This window comes from Monodon monoceros, unplaced genomic scaffold (assembly GCF_005190385.1).
Source record: "Monodon monoceros isolate NGI ecotype Baffin Bay Population unplaced genomic scaffold, NGI_Narwhal_1 Super_Scaffold_20, whole genome shotgun sequence".
Lineage (NCBI taxonomy): Eukaryota > Metazoa > Chordata > Mammalia > Artiodactyla > Monodontidae > Monodon > Monodon monoceros.
The window spans coordinates 27,069,870-27,094,761 of record NW_021703777.1 but is presented as its reverse complement, the minus strand read 5'-3'; the positions used below and the strand labels follow the sequence as shown (position 1 = coordinate 27,094,761).

The window sequence follows — 24,892 nt, the reverse complement described above, 5'->3', positions numbered from 1 at the left end:
GGAGGGGGCTCTTTCCTTTTGCCTTCCCTTCTGGCGGTTTCTGCCTTCCCTCTCCTCCTTCCCCCTACGACCATCCTTTTCATCTCTCTCCCATCCCATGCCATCCCATCCCATCCCATCCCATCCCATGCCATCCCATCCCATCTCATCCCATCCCATGCCATCCCATCCCGTGCCATCTCATCCCATCCCATCCCATCTCATCCCATCCCATCCCATGCCATCCCATCCCATGCCATCCCATCCTGTGCCATCTCATCCCATCCCATCCCATGCCATCCCATCCCATCCCATCTCATCCCATCCCATCCCATCCCTCCACTTCTGCTTGGCCCTTCCCCTTCCTCCCCATTTTCTGGCTTTCTCTCCCCCCCACTTCCTCTTTTCTCCCATCACTGTCTCTCATGTAGACTGAGACCTTATCACCAAATATCGCATTTATTGAATAAAAACATTACCTCCTAATGTCTTACACTGAAATTAAATGCATTAAGGCTTTTCTACACTTTTCCGGGGGAAGAAAACTGATGACACAAACTTGTTTTTTCACTTTACTGTGACCCTGGTGCTCTTCTCTTTGGGGTGGTCACCCTACATGGAAAACTTTTGCTCACAGGCTCCACCAGTTTTGCTCTTGAAATCATTGAAATTCCTGTTCCAGATGTTACTTGAAGGGATGACTTCACTTTTCTAATTTTTACTGTATTTTCTATTTTTCCCGACTGCTGGTCTCTGTCCTTGTGGCAGAGAACATTGACTCCAGCTGGCTGCCCGCACCTGCAACTGCACCCCCAGATCTTGTTGAGCACACTGTGACACCCACCTCTCTCTTAAAGGTGCCAGAGCTGGTGCCCAGCTGGGGACCGGGGTCCTGCCTGCTCCAGAGACCCCAGGGAACTAACACTCATGAAATGTGAGCCTTAACTATCTTTGCTTCTAGGCAGTGAACACAGAAACCCAAAGAATCGTTTGCTTGTCCTTAAAGAGAGACTCCATGGCCGCTTCGTTCCGATTAGAGGAAGTTCAGAAGTTCACAGAATTTCTGAGTAGAAGAGAAGGTTAGAAAATGTCAGCCGTGTTCCTCAGCAGCCTTGACTAGCAGTTTTCTACAAGCAGATTAAAAAAAAGAGAACTGTTGAGGCTACCCTTGAATAAGCATTGTGTTCATGTCATTCCGTGTGCGTGTGTCCCGGTGTTGACATTTATGCTACTGGTGTGGTGGCCTGGGGGGGTGATACCGAGCCCACCCCATCATGAATGATGTAGGTGTTCACAATGTCCTGAACAACATCTGCTTTGTGACAGATGTTCGGAATCAGTAATAAGAAAGGGCACGTGGCTAATCTCTGATAAATTAATCGAGTCGAACATCATCTTTATTTTTTTATTTAGGCAGATAAATGATGCCGTTTGCAGCAACATGGATGGACCTAGAGATTATCATACTAAGTGAAGTCAGCCAGACAGAGGAAGACAAATATATGATATCGCTTGTCTGTGGAATCTAAAAAAAATGATACAAATGAACTTATTTACGAAACAGAAAGAGTCAGACATAGAAAACAAATTAATGGTTACCAAACGGGAAAGGTGGGGAAAGGTGAGGGAAAAGGGATAAATTAGGAATTTGGGAGCAACTATGTGTAAAAAGGATAATCAACAAGGACCTCTACTGTATAGCACAGGGAACTCTACTCAGTATTCTGTAATAATCTATATGGGAAAAGAATCTGAAAAAGAATAGATATATGTATATGTATAACTGAATCACTTTGCTGTACACCTGAAAATAACATTGTAAATCCACTATACTTCAATTTAAAAATAATTAATTTATAAATAAATAAATTTAGGGAGATGGATTTATCAGCTTTTACAATGAGTCAAACAGCAGAATCTACCTTTCACCCAGAATTATGGCACCTGAAAATGTTTTCTAGGTCCCCATTTGATTAATGAACTGAAGAGGGTCTATAATAACAGTCGCTGGAGGTTTAGCTGTTTTCTTCTTCCAAAGCAAGACTCTCAAGGTAGAAGAAGGCATCTGTGATCCAGTTGCTTCCCACCTTCCACATCTGCATCCCCATCCTAGCACACACACACTGCTAAGGCCACCTCTGCATGAGTGAGCCGCTCAGCTGTTGCCTTGGAAGCGCAGCTGCACATCCGGGCTTCATCAGAGTGAGTGTCCTTCTTTATAACCTATGGCAGGTTCTGGTTGCTAGAAGAATGTGACTTTTGCCTCATGAAGAAAACAACTCCACAACTTGCAGTTTAATACAAAGCTTTTATCATACTAGGAAAAGATGATTTGCTGTCACCCTTTACCCAAACAATAGTCTAGCCACACTTCTAAATTCAGCAATTTACTTTGTTCATATTCTTGAAATTCAGTAGTTATCAAGTGGGAATTTGACCTTTTTATGGCCCCTTTTAACAAGGAAACTATGGTCATTTAGTTCATTAATTCATTAATTTATTGAAATTGAGCAATGTCTTTAAGTATTGATATATACCCCAAATGCCTCTGTTTTTGAAGCAGTAGCTCACTGTAGGTTTTCTGTCTTTTGTTGAACCATCTGCAGTCTGCATACTGTTAAATTTACAGAAATTTTCTATTAAAGTCTACAGCCTACGAAAATAAGGCTTGATTATTTAAAAAAATGTTTTCACAAGAGAATATTGTTCTTTTGTATCCCTTCTGTGTGTAGAGAGATTCTAGTGATGACTTTTTTTTTTAAATTTTTGTTGGAGTATGGTTGATTTACAATGTTGTGTTAGTTTCTCCTTTACAGCAAAGTGAATCATATATCTTCACTCTTTTTTAGATTCTTTTCCCATATAGGCCATTACAGAGTATTGAGTAGAGTTCCCTGTGCTATGCAGTAGGTCCTTATTAGCTATTTTATATATAGCAGTGTGTATATGTCAATCCCAGTCTCCCAGTCTATGCCTCCCCTGTTTCCCCCCTGGTAAATATGGTTAGCACGGATTAAATCTCATAAGGTTCCGAGCATGCTGTTGGGTGTTTTAACCTGAATATAACAGTTGAGTCCAGGCTCTGAGACCAAGGTGCTTGGATTCAAATCCTAGAATACTATTTTCAGCGAGGTTTGACTTCCTAGTTTTTACTTGGAGTAAGTCAGTCACTTTATCTAGTCAAGAACTAGAGCCTGTTCCTTTGTCAAGGACATATATAGGCTTCCTTACCAAAGCCAAGAATCAAAACATTTGGTTCACTAGGTCTTAACATGTCCAGGGAATAATCAGGCCAGGCTCCGTTCCCCTGCTAGAGTGGCTGCTGTCAGTAGGCATGCAGTGCCAGCAGTATTCACCTGTTTGCCCGTGCAAAGGGCTCCCACTCGTGGTATAGATAATAGACGGTGAGCCATTTTTCTGGTAAACGTTCTGCACTTGGCTGGGTTCCTTACTTTATTCTAGTATGAGGTATTTAGTCACACATCTCAGAAACAGGTGTGTCCCCCATGACGTAGTGGGTAGTGTCATGAAAAGTTGCTTAGAAATCACTTTTTGTAATTTATTTTTATATTTTATTGAAGTATAGTTGAGTTACAATGTTGTATTAATTCCTGCTGTACAGCAAAGTGACTCAGTTATACATATATACATTCTTTTTTATATCCTTTTCCATTATGGTTTATCCCAAGAGATTGGTTATAGTTCCCTCTGCTGTTTAGTAGGACTTTTTAAAATGAATTATATTGTAACTGGCCTGTGGAGATTCACAGTGCAGTGAATACGAAGATTGAACCTTTGGTCAAGCCAAAACATTTTTGTCACGTGATTTATCACAGATACCCGCAATTTAACTTGCTCTAAAATCTGAACTTTTACAGTGGGTTATGGCTGCATGTTTCTTTCCTCTACCAAAACCATGTGTCCTGTACCCAAAAGAAACTGTGCTGACTCTATGAGTATTTTAAAAGGTAAGGTACAAAGGACTGTTTTATCAAAAACTATAGATAAAATGTATGGTAAAGATAAAAGATTTCTAGGACCATCCGTGGTAAATTATGGTGGTTGTATAACCAGGCTGCTTCTAGATTTTTCAATTGTCACATATTCTTTTGGTCTGTGTAACATCCATTAAAGTCAGCAGAAATTGTGATGCTTAAGTCGAGGGCAGTTCTATGAAACGTATCCCTTCTGGAACATCAATTAAGGTAACAAAACATTGAACTAGCTTTTAACTATTACTGGACTTGCCGATGTAAAATTAATAGAGAATACATGAATGTTATGGAGATCATTGGGTACCACTCCCTCTGGCTCATCTGTCCAGTAAAGCAAACCACAGACAACATTCTGCAGTGATTCTTGAGCAGCTGAGTTCTGCCCTGCCTGTTAATAAATGATGTAAGTACTAGAAAAATGAACAGACATCTAAACTGCAACTAGAAAAAACGGTCCTCCTACAGATATATATTGTTTGTCCGTTCAGGAAAAATCTAGTAAGACTATGAAAAAAAGTAAAAAATAAAAACCATAAACTGGCATAATTTGAATGCTCAAATTGAGGTCATTTTTATTCTCATTAAGATTTGAAAAAAAAAAGGACTGTTTCTGCATGCTGTTTCTAGGAAAATAACAAGCTTCAGACAGGGACCATCTGTTACACTGACCATGTAACAAGATGTTAGATTTATTCATACATAAAAATGTAGCTTGCAGTATCATATGTAAGGTCTGGTCCTGCAGATCTGCTGTGATTATCTGTGTGCACCACACCACTCAAATTATTTAATTCTCTGTTGTAAGATTGACACTATCGCTGCACGCATTCCAACCTTGTATAACACACACACACACACACACACACACACACACACACACACACCTACACCTGGGGCAATTGATGGAAGTAATAACATGTTAGCAAACAGGTTTATTAAGAGGCTGCTTCTTGAGATTCCAGAGATTTCAAGGAGTTCAGCCCTGAATGAGCACTAATTTTCTTTGTTTATATCTATATTTGAAGAGCAAAGTCTGTGAAATTTATTGGATTTCCCTGTTCTCTGTAGCTATCAGGTATTTATTTAGCACTCACGTAATTTTGGACCTATGCACTGTACAAGAATCAGTCATAGAAAGATATGCGCCTTAGTATCCCGAAGAAGGACACAGACTTTCCAGGTGATGAGAGTTGCCTGTTATTTGATTAAACAATACGATAGCCCTTGGATTCAAGGGATAAAGTGAAATTTTTCTAGTTCCTTACTAAGTAAAGTGATGTCTTACACACCTAAAAGGTGTTTGGGTGACAGGTACAGTTTGGTGCAGTATTGCTAAAGGAGCTTAAGTTTTTAAATGTCACTGTACCTTCCCTAGGCTCCCATAGGTAGAAGGGTTAGGAACCTCTTGTGCTTTGGCATTTATGAAATCAGCCAGTGTGAAAGGATTTCATCTATTAAATGTGAGTTCTTGGAAAGAGAAAGGAGTGATAAAGGTAGTTCTATTTTCCCTTCCCCCTTAGGATACCAGAACTACAGAAGACGGGCCTTTAAGGAGCTGTTTCTGACTGATTTTTAAAACTATGGTTTATTAAAGAATTTTCACTCTTCCTGCTTTCAAAAAGCATTTAGTACAGCTTGCAATAAAAACACTGACACAGTAAGACTAAAAATGCATCAGAACACAAAAAAGGCAAAAGGCAAATAGTAAAAACAGAGGAGGAAGAAGATAATTTATATATTCTAAAAGAAGAAGAATGAATGAAAAGCCTAAACCCAAAGAGAAGTTACATTATTAAACACAAATCTTAGTTTCTAATCTCTATCAAAGTATAGCAGGTAGGATCATGGGCTGCAAAGATTCGTTTTTTACTGAGGTATAGTTGATTACAATGTTATATAAGTTTCAGGCGTACAACACAGTGATTCACAATTTTTAAAGGTTATACTCCATTTATAATTATTATAAAATATTGGCTATATTCCCTGTTGTACAATATATTCTTGTGTCTTACCAATTTTATACATAGTAGTTTGTTCCTATTACTCCCCTACTCCTATCTTGCTCCTCCCCTCTTCCCGCTCCCCACTGGTAACCACTAGTTTGTTCCCTATGTCTGTGAGTCTGTTTCTTTTTTGTTATATTCACTAGTTTGTTTTACTTTTTAGATTCCACATATAAGTGATATCATATAGCATTTTGTCTTTCTCTGTCTGATGTATTTCACTAAGCATAATACCCTCCAAGTCCATCCATGTTGTTGCAAATGTCAAAACTTCATTCTTTTTTATGGCTGAGTAGTATTCCGTTTTGTGTGTGTGTGTGTGTGTGTGTGTGTGTGTGTGTGTGTGTATCACATCTTCTTTATCCATTCATCTGTTGATGAACACTTAGGTTGCTTCCATATCTTTCTTGACTGTTGTAAATAGTGCTTCTGTGAGCATTGGGGTTCATGTATCTTTTCAAATTAGTGTTCTAATTTTCTTCAGATATATACCCTGGAGTGGAATTGCCAGGTCATATGGTAGTTCTAGTTTTAGTTTTTTTGAGAAACCTCCATACTTTTTTCCACAGTGGTTGCACCAACTTACATTACCACCAACAGTGTACCAGGGTTCCCATTTCTCCACATCCTCACCAACATTTGTTATTTGTGGTCTTTTTGATGATAGCCATTCTGACAGCTGTGAGGTGATAGCTCATTGTGGTTTTAATTTGCATTTCTCTGATGATTAACAACATTGAGCATCTTTTCATGTACCTTATAGCCATGATGGCCTGATGGCCTCCTTTGGAAAAATGTCTATTCAGGTCTTCTGCCCATTTTTTAATTGGGTTGTTTGGTTTTTTTGATATTGAGTTATATGAGCTGTTTATATATTTTGGACATTAACCCTTTATTTGTCATATAATTTGGAAATATTTTCTGTTTTTTGATTTAAAAATTTTTAATTGCAATAAAATACTTATAGCATACAATTTATCATCTTAACCATTTTTAACTGTATAGTTCAATAATGTTAAATACATTCACATTGTTATGTAAACAAGTGCCCATTCCCTCCTACTCCCAACCCCTGGTAACAACCATTCTACTTCCTGTCTTTATGAATTTGACGACTCTAGGTATCTCAGATAAATGGACTCATACAGTATTTGTCTTTCTGTGACTGCCTTATTTCACTTTGCATAACGTCATCAAGGTTCATCCAGGTTGTAGCATGTGTTAGAATATCCTTCCTTTTTAAGGCTAAATAATATTCCATCGTATGTATATGCCACACTTTATCATTCATCTATCAGTGAACATTGGATTGCTTCCACCTTCTGGATATTTTTAATAGTGCTGTGATGAACATGAGTGTATAAATATCTCTACAAGAGCCTGCTTTCAGTTCTTGCAGAGATTCTTTAAGTTGAAGTTAGCTTGCATTCTCCTTGTAGACGGCCACAGCATGAGGTGTCCCTGTAGGTGTTCAGGCTAATGCTTAGATTTCCTGAGTCCTGTGGTACCCATAACCTGGAATGTGTTGTGGTTTGGGCTTATCAAATGTCTATTTCTATCAGAGTAGAACATGAATATGATTCCAGGAATGTATTTAGTTTGGGGCAATAGTTTCCTAAATCAGCTACCTCCAGTATGGACCTCCAGAAAACTGAATAGCTAAGACTTTCAAATACATTTTTAGTAGTGTTTTGGTAAGCCAGTACTTGAAAACTGAAACAGGAGTTTTCCTTCTGACAGCCATTGGCCAATAGGTTCAGTGGACTATTCTCATAATGTGAAATAGGGCAACACTGTTAACATATAATAATGGCAAGAGCGCATGGGTCCTGTAGATACACAAGTTGTTCAGATCGTTTAGCTACTAAGTCAAAAGCAGGCAACTAGCATACAGATCATTTAAATTGTGAATGCCCTTCCCACTCTGATTTTAATGGGCCCTTTTCTAATTCTCACTCTTATTATGAGGATAAATTCCAACCCTGAATTCTCTCAAAAACCAGGAAAAAAAGTATTTTCTAATTCTTTGATTATTCACTTTTATTCCAGGTGAATCAGGTTTAGAGACATTAGATTCTTTTAATTTAATATTTTAAAACTATTTCCAAATGATCGTATGATTGCAGTTTAGCATAACACGTCCTAAGAGAGGACCAGCTGAAGTTGTAGCTGTGAATAAAATTGGTTTGCTAGCTTAAGAAAATGACAAAACTATTGAAATGTTTCTTTCATTCTTTTTTCTACTTTTTTGAAGAGTGTCTTTGAAAATATTTTAGAACTGTCGTTTTCATGGATTTTAACCCAAGGTCTTTGGAATTGGAACTGGATCTCTGTGACCATTTTGGTTGTTGTGTTTATTTATTTAAAAGTGGAGTTTATGCTGTTCCTGCAAATGAGATGATATTTATAAGTCGATGACATGTCCACAGAAGTAGAGACTGATAACTGTCAGTTTTTCAGGTCTGATGTTTGCTTTAATACAGGGATATTTCCTATCTCAAAAATCTCCTACTAGGGCTTCCCTGGTGGCGCAGTGGTTGAGAGTCCGCCTGCCGATGCAGGGGACACAGGTTCATGCCCTGGTCCAGAAAGATCCCACATGCCGTGGAGCGGCTGGGCCCGTGAGCCATGGCCGCTGAGCCTGCGCGTCCGGAGCCTGTGCTCCGCAACGGGAGAGGCCACAGCAGTGAGAGGCCCGCGTACCGCAAAAAAAAAAAAAAAAAAAAAAAAAATCCTACTGCCTTCATATTAGCCCACTGTTAAGAGTGAATTTTGCGTTTACTTTTACTTTCTAGAAGCATTATACAAATTTCATCTCTTTCCCAAGGTAATCTTGGGAATACCAAGGTATTTTTATATTTTTTTTACTCAAAATGAAGTAAGATTATTAAATGGATAAAAGCACGTCGCGAAGAAGAGTATTTCTGCGAAGTAATGTTGCACAATTAATCCCAGTATCATGCCAAAAAGATTGTCCTTATTTCAGTTTCTTTGGATGTGCATTCCTGTGCATTTAGTCTAATTGTGCAAAAATGATGTGAAGTAAAATGTGTTTTTAAGATGGCCTATTTTCTTGAAATTTTAAGCTATATTGAGGACACAGTACTCTTCATTTAGAGAACTCAATTTCATGCAGTGGAAGCAGCAATGGAATTTGAAAAACACAACATCTTACTGCATAATGGTGAGCAAAAAATAAACAAATGAGTGAATGTAATAGCAAAACATCTGAGGTTCCAAATATCTCTTTATAGCTGTAAAGAGATACTCTGGAGGATAGAGCTATAAATGATTGAGCCAGCAGCATGGAGAGAGGAAAAGGCATGAGTTTTGAAGTAAAAAACCTGAGTTTAGGTCCATGGCTACATCATATACCTAAATTATTTTCTTGTCATGAACATGAGAATGATTCTGCACAAGGCATTATGAGAACTAGCAAGAGGAAATTTAAATTTGGGCATGGTAGGCACTCCGTAAGTAATAGCTCTGAAAACCATAGAGGTTCTCAAGAAAGAGTTGAAGAGATGCTGTTCCTACTGAAGTGAAAAAAAAGTGCTTTTTATTTTTAGGTGTGTTGTTACACATTAACCTTATAATCTGTTTTCAAGTGGAACCTGAGGTCTCTCTTTAGTAACCTTTCATCTGTGTGTGGATGTTTTGCTAACACATCTGATAACAGAAACACTTTGACACAGAGGCATTTCGTTCTCATGTTCTACTCTGGGCAAGTCACGCCTGCCTTCCTGAAAATCTGAGTCCTCTCCAGTTTCTCTCCTGATTTATTTACCATCCTGCATATAGAAATAACAGCAAGAACACAGTCTTATTTTCCTGAAAAGTCATTTTAAGAATTTGATTAGGGACTTCCCTGGTGGCGCAGTGGTTAAGAATCCGCCTGCCAACACAGGGGACACTGGTTTGATCCCTGGTCCGGGAAGATCCCACATGCTGCGGAGCGGCTATGCTCACGTGCCAAAACTACTGAGCCTGCACTCTAGAGCCCACGAGCCACAACTACTGAGTCCGTGTGCCACAACTACTGAAGCCCGTGTGCCTAGAGCCAGTGCTCCTCAACAAACAGAAGCCAGCACAATGAGAAGCCCGCACACTGCAACTAAGAATAGCCCCTGCTCACTGCAACTAGAGAAAGCCAGCGCGCAGCAATGAAGACCCATCGCTGCTAATTAATTAATTAAAATGCACTGCCTTTCCTCCAAAGGTTTCAGTGTGCCTGACAGCAATTTATTAAGACACAATCGGGCTTCCCTGGTGGCGCGGTGGTTGAGAGTCCGCCTGCCGATGGCGCGGGTTTGTGTCCCGGTCCGGGAGGATCCCACATGCCGCGGAGCGGCTGGGCCCGTGAGCCATGGCCACTGAGCCTGTGCATCCGGAGCCTGTGCTCCGCAACGGGAGAGGCCCCAACAGTGAGAGGCCCGCGTACCGCAAGAAAAAAAAAAACTACCCACAATCATGAGTAGGTTCTAAGAAATTATTTAAAAAACAAACAAAAAGAAGAATTTGATTATTTCTTGGTTTGTTTTAACCAAAATGATCATTGGTCTCCAAGAAGCATTTTATTCTCCCCATGATATCAGCAACAACAACAAATGCTAACATTTGTACCATGCTTTATAATTTGAGAACTTCCATACAGCTGGTCCCTACATCTCTGCAAAGTAGGAATTCGTGTTAATTCCCCGCTTCACACATGATAAGCCTGGATCTCAGAAGTGACACGATGCCAGGCTCCCAAAGCCAGCACGCTGAGGGGCCAATGGGCCGTGCATCTCTACGCCCTGCTGTGGCAAAGCCAAGGATGCCTGTTCTGCCTCCCGCACATGGGAGATGAAGGGGTCAAATGCTTAGAAGTGCACTTCCTAAACCGCACAGCTTCAAATGCGTGTTGCGTTATATTCCACGGGTGTCCAGGTTTGCAAGCCACTTCACCAATTTTACAATCTAAATCTCTCCCCTTTTTTTTATTTAAAAAATTTTTTAACATCTTATTTTAGTATATGTGCTGCCGAAGCGAGCACTTAACATCTTTATCGGAGTATGATTGCTTTACAATGGTGTGTTAGTTTCTGCTTTATAACAAAGTGAATCCGCTATACGTATACATATATACTCATATCTCTTCCCTCTTGCCTCTCCCTCCCTCCCACCCTCCCTATCCCACCCCTCCAGGTGGTCACAAAGCACCGAGCTGATCTCCCTGTGCTATGCGGCTGCTTCCCACTAGCTATCGGTTTTACATTTGGTAGTATGAGAAACTTTTTGAGAACTTCACAAATACCGTATCTGTTTCCTTAGCCATTTGATCTTACTTTCTGTAAGTTTTCAGTATTCCCTTTCTCCAATCATCATCCACAGTTTGCACATCTGTGTGTCTGCAGTTCACTTTGTTGTTCTCACTTGCCCTCTTTCCTTTAGGCTTTCCTTCTCTCTCATTCACTCATGAAAGACTTTTGAGCAAATATTGACACATGGCACTTGCCTATCAGACTCTATTTGACGTTCACAGAGGTCAGTCAGACATGGATCCTGCCTTTAAGATGCTTCTAGTTGGCAATCAGAATGGTGGTAGTGAACTGAGCCTTTTTCCCCCTCTGAACACATAGAAATTTTGCATTAAAAAAAATCTTAATTATATAACCAAGTTCAAAAGAAAAGAAAAAAAAACAGGTCTAAGAACAGGAAATTCACAGCTAGAGTGGTTTAACTTGGAGTTAAAGCTACGCGTGGCCCACAGACTATTGGATGTAGAAAGATGCCTTGGGGACGTGCATTAGAGCACAAACAGGAACAGGACGCAAGAATGTAGACTCCAGCAAGACCAGGGCATGAAATGGAGCCCCCTGCAAAAAGCCAGGCTCTGCAAAGATTTCACTGTCTACTAACAAGGACAGTAAAACCCAGCAAGCCAGCCAGCCCAGGGACATAGCAAGGAAGCTGAAAGAAATAAGAAATACAAGCCTGCAGCACATCAAGCGTGGAGTCTAAAATTTAAACAACGCAATCTCGCAAAAAGCATTTAAGCTGAGAAATTAGCATCAAAACTGGCAGATCCAGTGAAATGCTTGTACCCCGATAGTTATAAATGCTGAAACTTCCTGTGGAGTCCCTTCCACAAGACAGCGCCCCTGGGATTCACCTAGAAAACAATATATACCAAAATAATACATGTTAGATAGGCATATGAGCATCTCCCCCAAAAATGAATTTAAAACATTTGAAAGAAACTATAAAATAAACATGTTAAAAGTATTTAGAGATAGAATAGATAAGGTATAATTTAGAGGAAGGGGATGTAGTAACCATAAAGTAAGAAGTCTGTCATGGAAAATAACAGAAGTGTTTGAGAAAGAACCAAATAGAGCATTTCGAGGCACCCAGGCACTAAAAACATCCAAATGAAAACACTGGAGGCATTAAACAGATTAGCCACAGAAAAGGAAAAAAAATTATTGAAAATAGATCTGAGAAAACTATCTAGAATGCAGTGCAGACAGATAAAAAGAAAATATAAAAGGGAGGTAAATGTGGAAGACAGTGAGACGGTCCAACACACTGCTAACAGGTATTCAAAAAGGAAAAATAGCAGGAATGGGGTGGGGATGATGTTTGAAGAAACAATATCTAAGACCATTTCAGAACTTAAGAAATACCTGCATCTTCAAGTCAAATAAGGACATTGAGTCCTGAGCAAGAGAAATAAAAATCAGTCTGCACCTCCGTCCTTCGTATTAAAACTGCAGACGTCAAAAATAAACAGAGGGGCTTCCCTGGTGGCGCAGTGGTTGAGAGTCCGCCTGCCGATGCAGGGGACACGGGTTCGTGCCCTGGTCTGGGAGGATCCCACATGCTGCGGAGCGGCTGGGTCCGTGAGCCATGGCCACCGAGCCTGCGCGTCTGGAGCCTGTGCTCCGCAACGGGAGAGGCCACAACAGTGAGAGGCCCGCATACCGCCAAAAATAAATTAATTAATTAATTTAAAAAATTTAAAAATATAAACAGAGGAAAATTTTTTTAAGCTACCAAAGAGAAGATGCAAATTCCCTACCTGTAAAAGAATGACAATTAGACTAACAAATTTCCCAAAAGCAGTAGTGAAGGACCAGGTGTAATGGAATATTATCCTCAAAGTACTGAGGGAAATTACCTGTCACACTAGAAATCTATAACGTGTTAAAACTATCATTCAAGAATAAAGGTGAAATAAAGACATTTTCAAACATACCAAGACTGAAAGATTTGAACATTCAGCAACTGACCGCTGCTGAAAGAATTACAAATATATATATGAGTGTGTACCCCGATAGCTTAAATCCAGGCTTCTCATATGTAAAACTGGGAATTAACACAAATTCCTACTTTGCAGAGATGTAGGGACCAGCTCTATGGAAGTTCTTAAATTATAAAGCACTGTACAAATGTTAGCTTTTGTTGTTGCTGCTGGTATCATGGGGAGAATAAAATGCTTCTTGGAGACCGATGATCATTTGGGCTAAAACAAACCAAGAACCCAGTTGAACCCAGTAGTACGGAGTGGAGTGCAAAAAGCAATGGTGATGAGAGAAATATGTTTGTAACTCTAAACAGACATGGGGTGTGGATGTGAGAGAGAGACAGACTGACTTCAAGGGTGATCTGAAAACAAGTTGAAATTTAAATACTAAAGAGGAATAAGATGCAGGATGGGAAGCAGCGGACCAAAGATAAAGTACTTGACATCTTTTCAGTTTCTCATGGAAAAGCTATTGATTAACTTTAGATTTTTAAGTATGCAAGTTCATAACTTGATAATTATTTTAAGAGTAAAAATAGAATGTGTATCTTCTAAATCCCAATAGATGAGCAAAGAGGTTTTTTTTTTTTATTTTGTAAGCTGGATCCATGTAATAAAAGGAAGGAAAGTAGAATGAAAGGAGGGGAGAAAGTTAGAATGGTGGAAAAAATATCCAAGTATATTAGTAATCATGATAAACGAAAACAGATTAAACTGAGCTATTATAATACAAAGACTCTCAGATTCTTTTAATCCAGCTTTTTGCTCTTTAAAAGATACATGTGTGATATATAATTATGTGGGAACTTTGTAAACGAGGGATTTTTTAAAAGGGCATTCCAGGCAAATTCTAAAGAGACAGCAAAAGGAGGAGACAAGAAGGAAGAAAGGGAGGGAAGGAGGGAGGGACTAAGGAAAGATCATCAGACAAAATTTTTAAGGCAAAAAATATTATGAATAAAGATGGTATTAGTGATAGGAGGGAAAAAAAGCTTTAAATAAAATGGATAAAGATATGAAGAGACAAATCATCAAAGAAGAAACCCAAATGGTCAGAAAACATTTGAAGAAATGTCTCAGCCTGCTGGTGATAATGGCAATGCAAATAAAAGCAACAGTGGGATAACCCTTTCAACCCCCATCAGATGGCGGAAAAAAAAAAAATTCTAATTGGTTAATGACAAGTATTCGTGGCATGTGGAATAAAAGGACATATCGTCTCTTACTGGTTGGAATGAAAGCAGCAGATGTGCACACATCTATGACTCAGCAGTTCTATTTTTGTCCTGTATTTTAGAGAAGTGCCCAAGGATGTCCCTTGGGCATCATCTGTAATACTCGTAAAGTGGAAACAAACCCAAGTGTCCATCCGGAGTGGAATGGATTAGTAAACTGTGTTGTATTCAAACCGATGAAACTCACAGCAGGGAAAATGTCCTTGCTTAGAGTTACCTGTATGAAAATGGATAGGTCGTAGAATCACAACGTTGAATAAAAATAAGTTGCAGAAGGATATGCATATCTATTTTCAAATTTACATAAAACCAAGCAGTACTGTGTGCTGTTTTTATGAATACATACGTGTGTGTAAAGTATACACATCTGAGAGGAAATAATAATCTCCCAAAGTGAGTGGTTCACTTCTTCAGTGAGGAAAATGAATGGGGACAGGGAGGGAGACAGAGCGGGCCTCAACTCGGCCGTGTTTATTTTATAAAGATCTAAAGCTAATACGGCAAAAATATTAGCATTTATTCTTAATTCTGCATGGTAGGTCCATAGGCTCCTGCTGTTTTTCTGTGTGTGTGTGTATGTGTGTGTGTTTTAAAAATATTTCCTTAATTAAAAATAGCTCCCGGAAAGATACATACCATGTGATATCACTTATATGTGGTATCTAAAATACAACACAAATGAACATATCTACAAAACAGAAACAGACTCACAGACGTAGAGAACAGACTTGTGGTTGCCAAGGGGGAGAGGGGTGGAGATGGATAGACTGGGAGTTTGGGGTTAGTAGATGCAAACTATTATATATAGGATGGATAAACAACAAGGTCCTACTGTATAGCACAGGGAACTATATTCAATATCCTGTGATAAACCATAATGGGAAAGAATATAAAAAAGAATTTATATATATGTATAACTGAATCACTTTGCTGTACATCAGAAATTAACAACATTGTAAATCAACTCTACTTCAATAAAAAAATAAATTTAAAAAATGATAACAATATCTCTTAGCCTGTTATGGGAAGGGAGAGACATATAGCAATAATACCAAGCAAAATGCTATGTGTTCCATTATGGGTTTTTTACAAATGTCTTTCAGACTTGGGATAAAAGAGATTTTTGCCATTTGAACCCAAGAGTGCATCCGGAAGAGGTATCGCAGGGTTGCTTTGCTACAGACACCCACCTGGTTCAGTCACTCATAGAAATAGATCAGCCATCGTGACCTCCTTTTCTGTGTCTATAGCCTTTGTCAAGTCCTTTCCCATTTCCCACTAGTAAACTCTTTTTTACTAATTTCATTCTGGTCATCATAACAGAGTACTTATCCAGGGCCTCCCAAAAGATTTATTACTTTGAGGAAAAATATCTGAACCACTAAATGATGCCTTACTTCCTTCTCACGGAAAGAGAAAATAATGAGTTCTGTCGTAAAATCATGTGGATTTTTATGGAAACACTTGGATTTGGCGGAGAAAGTAGCTTGGTTGGCTGTTTAAATGGACACGTGTATGTATCACACCAACTCCCATATCACTTTCTCCCTGTACTGGAGAGATTCCATTTGAGGAATCTTTTAAAATGTTGTCTGATTTCCCTTTTGAAATGTGCTGCTGCAAAGAGTTAACGGACACGTTTCACGACCTCTATAAAGGGGTCCGTGTGGAAATAAGACTTTTCATCACTGTCCTGCATCCATAGCATCTAACACAGCCCTTCCAAATAGTAAGTGCTTGGGATCACTGGCCAAAGAGGAACAGGCATCTCCAGGCTTCCCCCCACATCACAGCAGCTTCTCTGCTTGGTGGACAATCTCACGATCACACACGCCACCATCACTTGTTGTCACTCTTGATGTAAAATGAAATCATGGCACGCTTTGAGAAAGGTTGGTTTCGGTGCTTCTGACACATTCTCCCAATGGACAAGTCAATAGCCTGACAGGGTTGGTCTATAAGCAATTTACCAGTCACCATGCAAGGCAGCTGACTTGCCTTGCAAGTACACCTCTGCTCCATGTTGAAGCCAAAAGCAAATGAGAAATCTGACTCAGATCTCTCATCAGGCTGCCTTGGGCCGCCAGTCTGGGTCTGATCATGGACATTGCCTTCTCAGACATCTTTGCTTTTCCTTTGCAGAGAGAAGATGCACCAGTCTGCCATGTATGAGCTTTGCCAGGGGATGCACCAGATCAGCCTTCAGTTTGTCCGGCTGCAGCTCACCTTTGAGGAATACACCGTAATGAAAGTGTTGCTGCTGCTGAGCACAAGTAAACTGACACCCACCTGGCCCTTTTCCTACATTGTCACATCATCTCCCCTTTAGGAGAGTTGCCTATTTATAGGGTCAGGTAGTCGATATGAAAAAAAAAAATAGGAGGAGGTGGGCGGAGGGCTTTGGTGTCAGATGAACTAAGTTACTCGCAGAGTATGAAGCTTTGGGTAGAGCATCTGCCTTGATCTCTTCATCCATCTGATTTGTTAAGTGTCTGTTATGTGTATGGTGGGACTGGGCAATTCAGGAACGACTGGGATGAATGAGGCACAGTCTCCACCCTCACGGAGTTTTACCGTAAGATAAATTCCAAGGTAGTTTTAATACATTGTGGAAAGGGATTATCTACCGTGATAGAGATAGAGGGGGCTCTTCTCTGGGGGCTCAGAGAAGAGAAGCGCATGCTCAGTTCTGGGTATCAGGAAGGGATTCGTGGTGAAGCTGCAACTCAGAGAGCTTTGCCAGGATGAGGGGTTGAATCTGAGGCAGGAGCTGGCCTTCCTGCTGGGGAACACAGCACGAGCGAGCGTGGCAGGGTGGGAAGCAGACCCATGCAATAGCACTTAGTTCTCGGGAATTGTTTTGCCTGTTAATGTTTTAAATTTTTTATCTCATTTCTGTATCCACTAAATTTTTCAAGGCACATCAGGTGGCATTGGATTGGGGCGAAGTGGGGAATTAGGTTGGGATGCAGATTGGGCCAGAAGATTCCCACCTGTTGAAGACAACTGGTGTCTATTAGGCGAGCAGGGGAGTGTGGTACCAAAGGCTCTGAGCAGTAGGGTGACATGACCAAAGGGATCCTTCATGGCTTTATGAACATGTATCTGACAGTAAACTGGATGAGAGGGAATGGGACAGCGAGGGAGAGAGGCCAAGCCAGACAGAGAATTGAGCCAGACTAGAAGCCTAGAGACCTGCTGTGAGGCTGTTGAAATAACAGCCTGGAAAATAATGGTGGATGCTATGATGACAGCACCAAACGCATTCAAGATACACTGCAGAGTTGACCTTGGCAGCTGACAAGAAGGGGAAATAAAAATAGCCTGGGTCGGAAGTGACCTAGGTTTTGAGTGCAGCGAAGTGACTCAGATGGCAGTGATACCGTGAAGAGAAATGCGTTCACGTCAGGACTTGAAGCAGATTTTGTGGAGCGTAAAATGACTTCTCTTTGGGATGGGCTAATTGTCAGAGGTAGCTTCTCATAGAGAGGCTGAAAGAGGGGGAAACTGGGGGACTCGAGCTCAGAAGACAGGTTTGGGTATCAAGATATAAACTTGAAATTATCCTTGTAGAAAATGAAAGTCCAATGGCGAGTGGGGTGCCGAGACACAGAAAGAAGAGGAAAGAACCACTGAGCTACTGGAAAGGAGGATGGCAGCGGCTGAGGGACAGGGACAGAACTGTCAGGGAGGTAGGGGTACTGGGAAGGTGCCAAGAGTTCAAGGTTTCCCAAGCGGCATGACTAATGGCATCGCTTCCAGGGAAAGCTGAGAATGCTGACAGAAGCCTAGTGGGGTTGACCATTGGGCATCAGGCAGGTGCCAGACAGCCAGGGACTTGCAGATTGATGGGAAGCTTTTTTAGGCGCCCGGAACCAAGCATGAGAGGAGAGAAGTCGATGGCAGACGGTGCCAGAAGAGACGAGGGAGGGCAGGATTAGCCTTGGCAAGGATGCTGAGCGCTTCTTCCACAGACAACGGCACAGGCCTTTTCAAACAGAGGGGAAGGAATTTGAGGAAGCTCCCATCAGATGAGGGTGAGACCGGGAATGACGGCAAGAGACAGGATGGAGAGGAAATCCCAGAGCCAAGCGCTGTGGGCCACTGAGAAAACGGAGAAATGTCCTGAATGCCGAGGACGCCGGGGTGAGTGGCGAGGACTTCAAAGGAGGAGAGTTTGTTGAGCGACCACCTGGAAGCTGAAAAGAGCATCCAGGATGCACCCAGCCCTCCCCTTGGTCCAGGAATCAGCAGCTTGGGAGAAGGGGCGGTTTTCAGTAGAGTCACGTGCAGGGAAGTGGCATCAACAGCCAAGCACTGAGGATGGAATGGATAAGAAGAGATGCTGTTTCCAACAAGGGAGGATTGGATCTGGGGAAGACTGAAGCCTGAGACGGGTAGAACAGGAAGCAGGGAGGCAGTGGTAGATGCGGATCAGTACCTGCTCCACCTACGTTTAACACCTCTCAGGTTCCAAAGAGTTTTTATCTATGATCTAATTTAACACTGCAAGATGGGTAGCCCTCCGTTCTAAAGTGGATAAGACAGAGGCATGCAGGTGTGACTTGTGCAGCCTCCTTGGGGAGTTAGGACTCAAACCCAGGGCCTTGGCCTTTACTCGCAGCGATTCCCGCTCTGCCCCAAGCAGGAAGTGGAAAGCAGGCCGTGACAGGTGAGGGCAGCAGGGAGACTGGAGGGAGAGCAGGCTATGGGAGGGAGGTGGGGTCAGCACTTCCCAGCTGTGTTTCACTTGGCCGGCAAGGCTTTTCAGGTTGCTTTTGGCCTTTTGTCTGGTTTGATTTTCACTGACCAGTTGTGCAGGGCAGCCCATGCTGTCCCCAGTTTACCGTGGGCCCCACCGGTCCCTCCATTCCTCCCTGTACACTCAGCCCACAGCCAGGAGCTTGTGTTTGCAGCCCCTCGTCCGCAGGGTCAGTGGAACCAGGCTTAGCTCCCTGCTCCAGTGTTCCTCAAGGTTTCTGAGGTTCCCAGTTTATCCTTTCTGGAATATAACCTTGGAAAGGTACTCTTAGTTCCCCAACCAGGGATTGAACCCATGCCCTTAGCAATGCAAGTACGGAGTCCTAACCACTGGACCGCCAGGGAATTCCCTGGAAATGTACTCTTGAAATTCAGAGACAGTGATTTTATTCCCCTTTCCAAGTTATGTCACTAATCATTACTCTTAGAAAAATGTAAAAAAAAAAAAAAAGTACATCAGATGGGTGATAGAATTTAATTTTTTTCTAAAATGCGTGTGATACTAATCCTTTGTAAACTTTGACCACTCCTTGTAATTGGTGTCTTATCCTTTTACATCCATTTAATCAGTCAGCCTATAATCAATTCTGATATCACTTTGAAGCTCCCTGAATTAATTTATTAGCTTCCAAGTAGCTCAGTACATTCAAGGCTGATTTTTGTAGATGCAGAAAAAGCAAAATCAAAAAGCAGAACAGAAGTAAAGAATTTTACTGCAGCTTATTTTACTGCAAGCCTATTTTGCTAACCTGTGTTAGAACGTATAAAAAATTTTCTTCTTATTTAGAAGCTTAAATGACACACCTGATGTCCAGTGTATCAGGAAAGTTTCTAAGCAATGACATCAAGAGAAGATCATGTTCTTTTTGCTCACAGAGGAAAGCAGACCATCTTCCCACCCAGTTGCCTCTTTGCTCTTCTCCAGCCCATAGATTTTGGATGATTTCCAGGAGCCCTGCTGCATTTAATAAGTAAATTCAGAAAATCCGGGCAGACCTCCAAAATTTGAGGTTTTGCCTAAGTTCTCTTTTTTTGTGGGTTTGTGTCAACTTCTAAAATATCTGGCTGGGAAACTGGTACAATATATTTCAGTCACAGCAGTAAAATACAAGTAATATTTGATACAAGTTGTTCATAATCTTGAGAATTTTGATAACACAGGTATCAGAAATATGAAGGCTTTTGGTTAATCTTAGTAGCTATACCAAATAGCATTGAAATACAGTTGTGAAATGTATTCACTCCATTCTAATTTTAGATAATTTTTTAAGGTATGACATCCATGAGTATCTATACTGAAAAACTAAAGGTTTACTCCATAACATTTTGAAACTTAAAAAAATAAATGTTTATCTGTGGGTGGGCAATGTAGGCACTTACTTGCAAACTTTCAGTTTCTTTTGGAACGTTTTGGGTTAACATTAAAGTTTTGGTAGAAAGTGGATCTGTAGTTTCACTATTAACGTCCTGGTTATTACCATCCTGCTTTACGTTTTTTATACTTTTACAACAAGGGTTTAATTGCAAAGAAAAACAAACTGTTACATAATGGATGATATTTAATTCTGAACATGAATGTCAAATATTTTAAACCACAACTAATATTGTGGCAGCCTCAGGAATTTGTGCAGTGGCCATTAGGGATTTATTTTTTCCCCACAAAAAATAGACTTAGATAAACGACAAATCAAAAGCCTCAACAATTAAACTCAAGGAGAAGATTATTAACATCATATGGGAAGTTAATTTGCAAGATAATCTGTATCTTTATACAGGACAACAGGGTTTATTTGGAAACAGTGGTATTCCTGCTCCCAGGGTTACATGTAACACTCAAAAACATATTCAGCCATTCTAAAGAGCTGATGGCCCAAGTAAGTTATTATTTATACCAGTTATTGTAAATTAGCAAATAGGATGTGCACTTAAGAAGTGAGAGTAAGAGCAATTTCAGACTCTATTATCGCAAGTTGAGTTTTTATTATCTTCATCATCCAAAAAGGAAAGTTCTAAGTGATTTGATTTTTCAGAGTTAAAGCATAAGCATAAGTACATATTGGCTGTAGTGAACAAAAGCAAACATGTAAGTAGATTTTCAAAGGGGACACCTGTAGCTTACACTCTGCCCTACATCTCTTCGCAGAACACAGACCCTGGTGCACCCCCTTCTCCATAAAGTGTGTTCACATGTGTCCTGGGAAAGAGCATCTCCTTTCAGGTCACAGAAACACTCGTATCCTTCCAGGTGCTGAATTTCAAAGTATTATTTTTAGTGAGATGTTTTTTGTTTCATTAGGAAAGCCAGCCACTCCATACAAAGAAAGAAGAAAACATAACCCTTAATTTTCTATCTTATCGAAGATAATGATGAATGTGGTTTCTTCTCTTCGAAAGTTTTTGATCTTGCCTTGTATGCAGAGCACTGTTTTGTTACCCGTCACACACACAAGCCAGTGCACAGACCTGCCAGCAGGTCTGGGCAGTCACATGACAGTGCCTCGGTGGTCATGTGCTCTTGGAACAAAGAGGATGGGAAGTGCTTCTTTGCCACACACTGTCTTGCCCCTGGTAGATGTCAGGTTTCCCCGAGTGTCTTTGACATTGGAACTGGAATATGAAGATGTTGCTTTCTAATTCCAGCCCCAGCTTAGATTGTCTGTTGCTCTTCCAGTTGTCCTGGAAAATCAAAGTATATTTTCATATGTCTGAGGTATTGGCAAGTTGGGATTCATAAAAACGTTGATGACAGACCACAAGACAGTATAGCACTGTGGTTAAGAGACAGGCTTTGGAAACAGACAGACTTAGGTTTATACCCTTCCTCTACCATGTATTTATTGTGTCCTTGTGCAAGTGATTAAACCTCCAGTCTTCAGTTTCCACATCTGTAAAATGAGAATAACATAATGATTATGTTGTAAGACTGATGTCAAGATTAAGCAAGCTAATATAAACAAAGTGCATTATAACATACACCCAATAAACCAGTTATTATTCTTTTGTACATGTGTGTGTACAAAGGTTAACCGTCATATAGCTGCCATGTTTATTCATAAATGTAATCATTGAGATTCAGTATCAATCTCAAAGTGTGAGCCTCATGACCTCAAAATAGTCTAATAGCCATTTAACTATGAGGATGCTAAAGCTATTTTCCAACTTGGGAACTTATATGTCGGTATTCCTTCAACACAGTTCCAAAGGATGGCCTCAAAAGCCAGGCTGCGTTTGAAGAAATGAGGACAAATTACATCAAAGAACTGAGGAAGATGGTAACGAAGTGTCCCAACAATTCCGGGCAGAGCTGGCAGAGGTTCTACCAACTGACCAAGCTTCTTGACTCCATGCATGATGTAAGTAGAGGCTCTTGGTGCCTGTTAAATGAAGGATCCACAGCCACACACTGTGGACCCAAAGCAACTGGAGAGCTGAGAAAGTTCTCGAGGCTTTGGGAAGAATAGGGGTAAGTTATCCACGGGAGGCAGCAAGAGTTGAAAACTCAGGAGGAAAGAAGCGTTTCTTCAGAATACCTTTGAAACAAACTTCATGTAAAGGAAAAAGTGTGGCCCTTTTCCCCCCCTGAGCGGAGTGTAAGAGAAATGTGCACCATGGTGGCAAAGCCTGAGCTCTGGGCCAGGGAAGGCCCTCAGATTTGCTACAGGTGTCAGATCAAGTTTCCCATTTCTGCTTGCAGTTTAGGAACTGTTTGGTTAATGAAAATGTTTGCTTTAACATTGCATAAATAGAGTCCATCTTCTACAACTGTTAATCTAATAACCCAATCTTTCAAAAACATTATTAGTGGTCCAGGGCCAGCTGGGACCATCTCATTTGTTGCCAAATTTTGGATCTTATGTTCAGTATTCTTCGTAGGAGTCACCTTTCTTGGCTTGTGTAAATGTGGAAAGTAAATTCTGAGCTGGTTTCTAATTTATTCAATTACAGATGTAGTGGTGGTTAGCAGTTTCTACAAAATACTGACTTGGATAACTTGGTTTGTTATGTCACTTAAAATATGCTTCTTGTTTCATTTTGCAAGCAGTTTCTCTAGTTCTGGCTCAAAAAAAAGTTATACACGGTCATGCTAATTTAGCTTTTTTATATTTGGAAGGTTTTCCTACTTTCTTTTGGAAAATTTATTGCCCAAGTTCAGCCCATGTAATTTGGGTAAGAAACCCCTTTTCAAGTACTTCTGTATTGTTAAGGACAATGTTGACAGGCTTGATGACCAATATTATAATGGTATTACTACTGAAATAATGGTTCATCCTTTAGAGATTTGTTTATGCCGGTGGAATGGTATGGCCTTGTGGGTTGGTTGATAAAAGAATGTCACTTTCCAGGGTTTCTACACTGAAGACCCTGTGCGTATCACGTTGGCCTTTGCTTTCTCTGAACGTTTCATACAATAAGAGTCAAATTTCCACAAGGTGAATAGAGCGATAGATAGTTTTGCTAATTATTAGTGGCCTAAAAGCATGGCTTAATAGAAAATCTCAGGGATAAGAAATGATGGTCTACAGGACTTTGGGGAACACAGCAAACGATGCCATCCACAGCCCTCACAAGAGGAAGTAAAGGAAACTAGACCGTGGCGCAGGATCACCTACCCGAGAACAAGCAGCACAGTTACTCGCTCCTGTCGGTTTTCTTGAAAGTCCTTCTTAGTGGAGCTGGGGTGGGGGTGGAGGAACAGCAGGTGTGATTCTCTCTTGATGAATTCTGTCATTTGTGCAAATGAATGGGCAGGCACAAGCGCAGTTTCAAAATGAGTGTGTAAGTGTTATCACAGCATATGAAAAGAGATGATACATTTTGAAGCAATTTACATGTAATGAGACTGACAGTAGAAGTTAAAGCTTGTGTATCCACAGCCTTTCGGGATCTCCGTGCCTTGAGCACAGTAGGGCAGCGGAAACCCTCAGAGGCTGCACCAGTGGTCAAGGTGTCAAACCGTCCTCTGCTGGCTTGTTTTAGTGCAGCACAGTGCTTGGCACAAGATAGGAACTCAGTGAACAGTTGCCAAATCATAAATGATGACTTGCTGCAAAATACCCCAAGGCAATCAATGTCTTTTTAGTATTTTTTCTATTATGGTATAATTGATACAAAATAAACCAAACATACTTAGCGCATACCATGTGAGAAGTCTGACACATGTCTACACCCATGAAACTATCATCGCAATCAAGACAGCAAACATATCCATCGCTCCAGAAGTTTCCTTGTGCCTTTTTTTTAATTGAAGTATAAGTGATTTACAATGTTGTGTTAATTTCTGCTGTACAGCAAAGTGATTCAGTTATACAAATGTATATATTCTTTTTCACATTCTTTTCCATTATGGCTTGTCACAGGATATTGAATATAGTTCCCTGTGCTGTACAGTAGGACCTTGTTGTTTATCCATAACCTTTCCTGCTACCTACTACTCCCCAGGTGCCTTCCATATTGCTTTCTGGCAATGTAGATTAGTTTATATATGCTAGTGTCTCATATACACGGAATTATGCAGTACATAGTCTTTGGTAGCTGGCATCCTTCACTTGGCGTAATTATTTGGGGATTCATCCATGCTGTTGCCACATATCAGTACTTCATTTCTACTTATTGCTGACTAGTGTCCCATCA

At 40.6% G+C, this 24,892-nt stretch overlaps 1 protein-coding gene across 1 annotated transcript in view; it reads left to right on the top strand.

Moving 5' to 3' along the window:
• NR3C2 (nuclear receptor subfamily 3 group C member 2) overlaps nucleotides 1-24,892 on the top strand; it is a 377,064-nt gene that overhangs the window by 322,043 nt on the left and 30,129 nt on the right. The window contains exons 7-8 of the mRNA XM_029235941.1: nucleotides 16,643-16,773; nucleotides 22,457-22,614. Of these exons, the coding sequence (XP_029091774.1) occupies nucleotides 16,643-16,773; nucleotides 22,457-22,614 (289 nt within the window). The remainder of the gene's footprint in view (nucleotides 1-16,642; nucleotides 16,774-22,456; nucleotides 22,615-24,892) is intronic.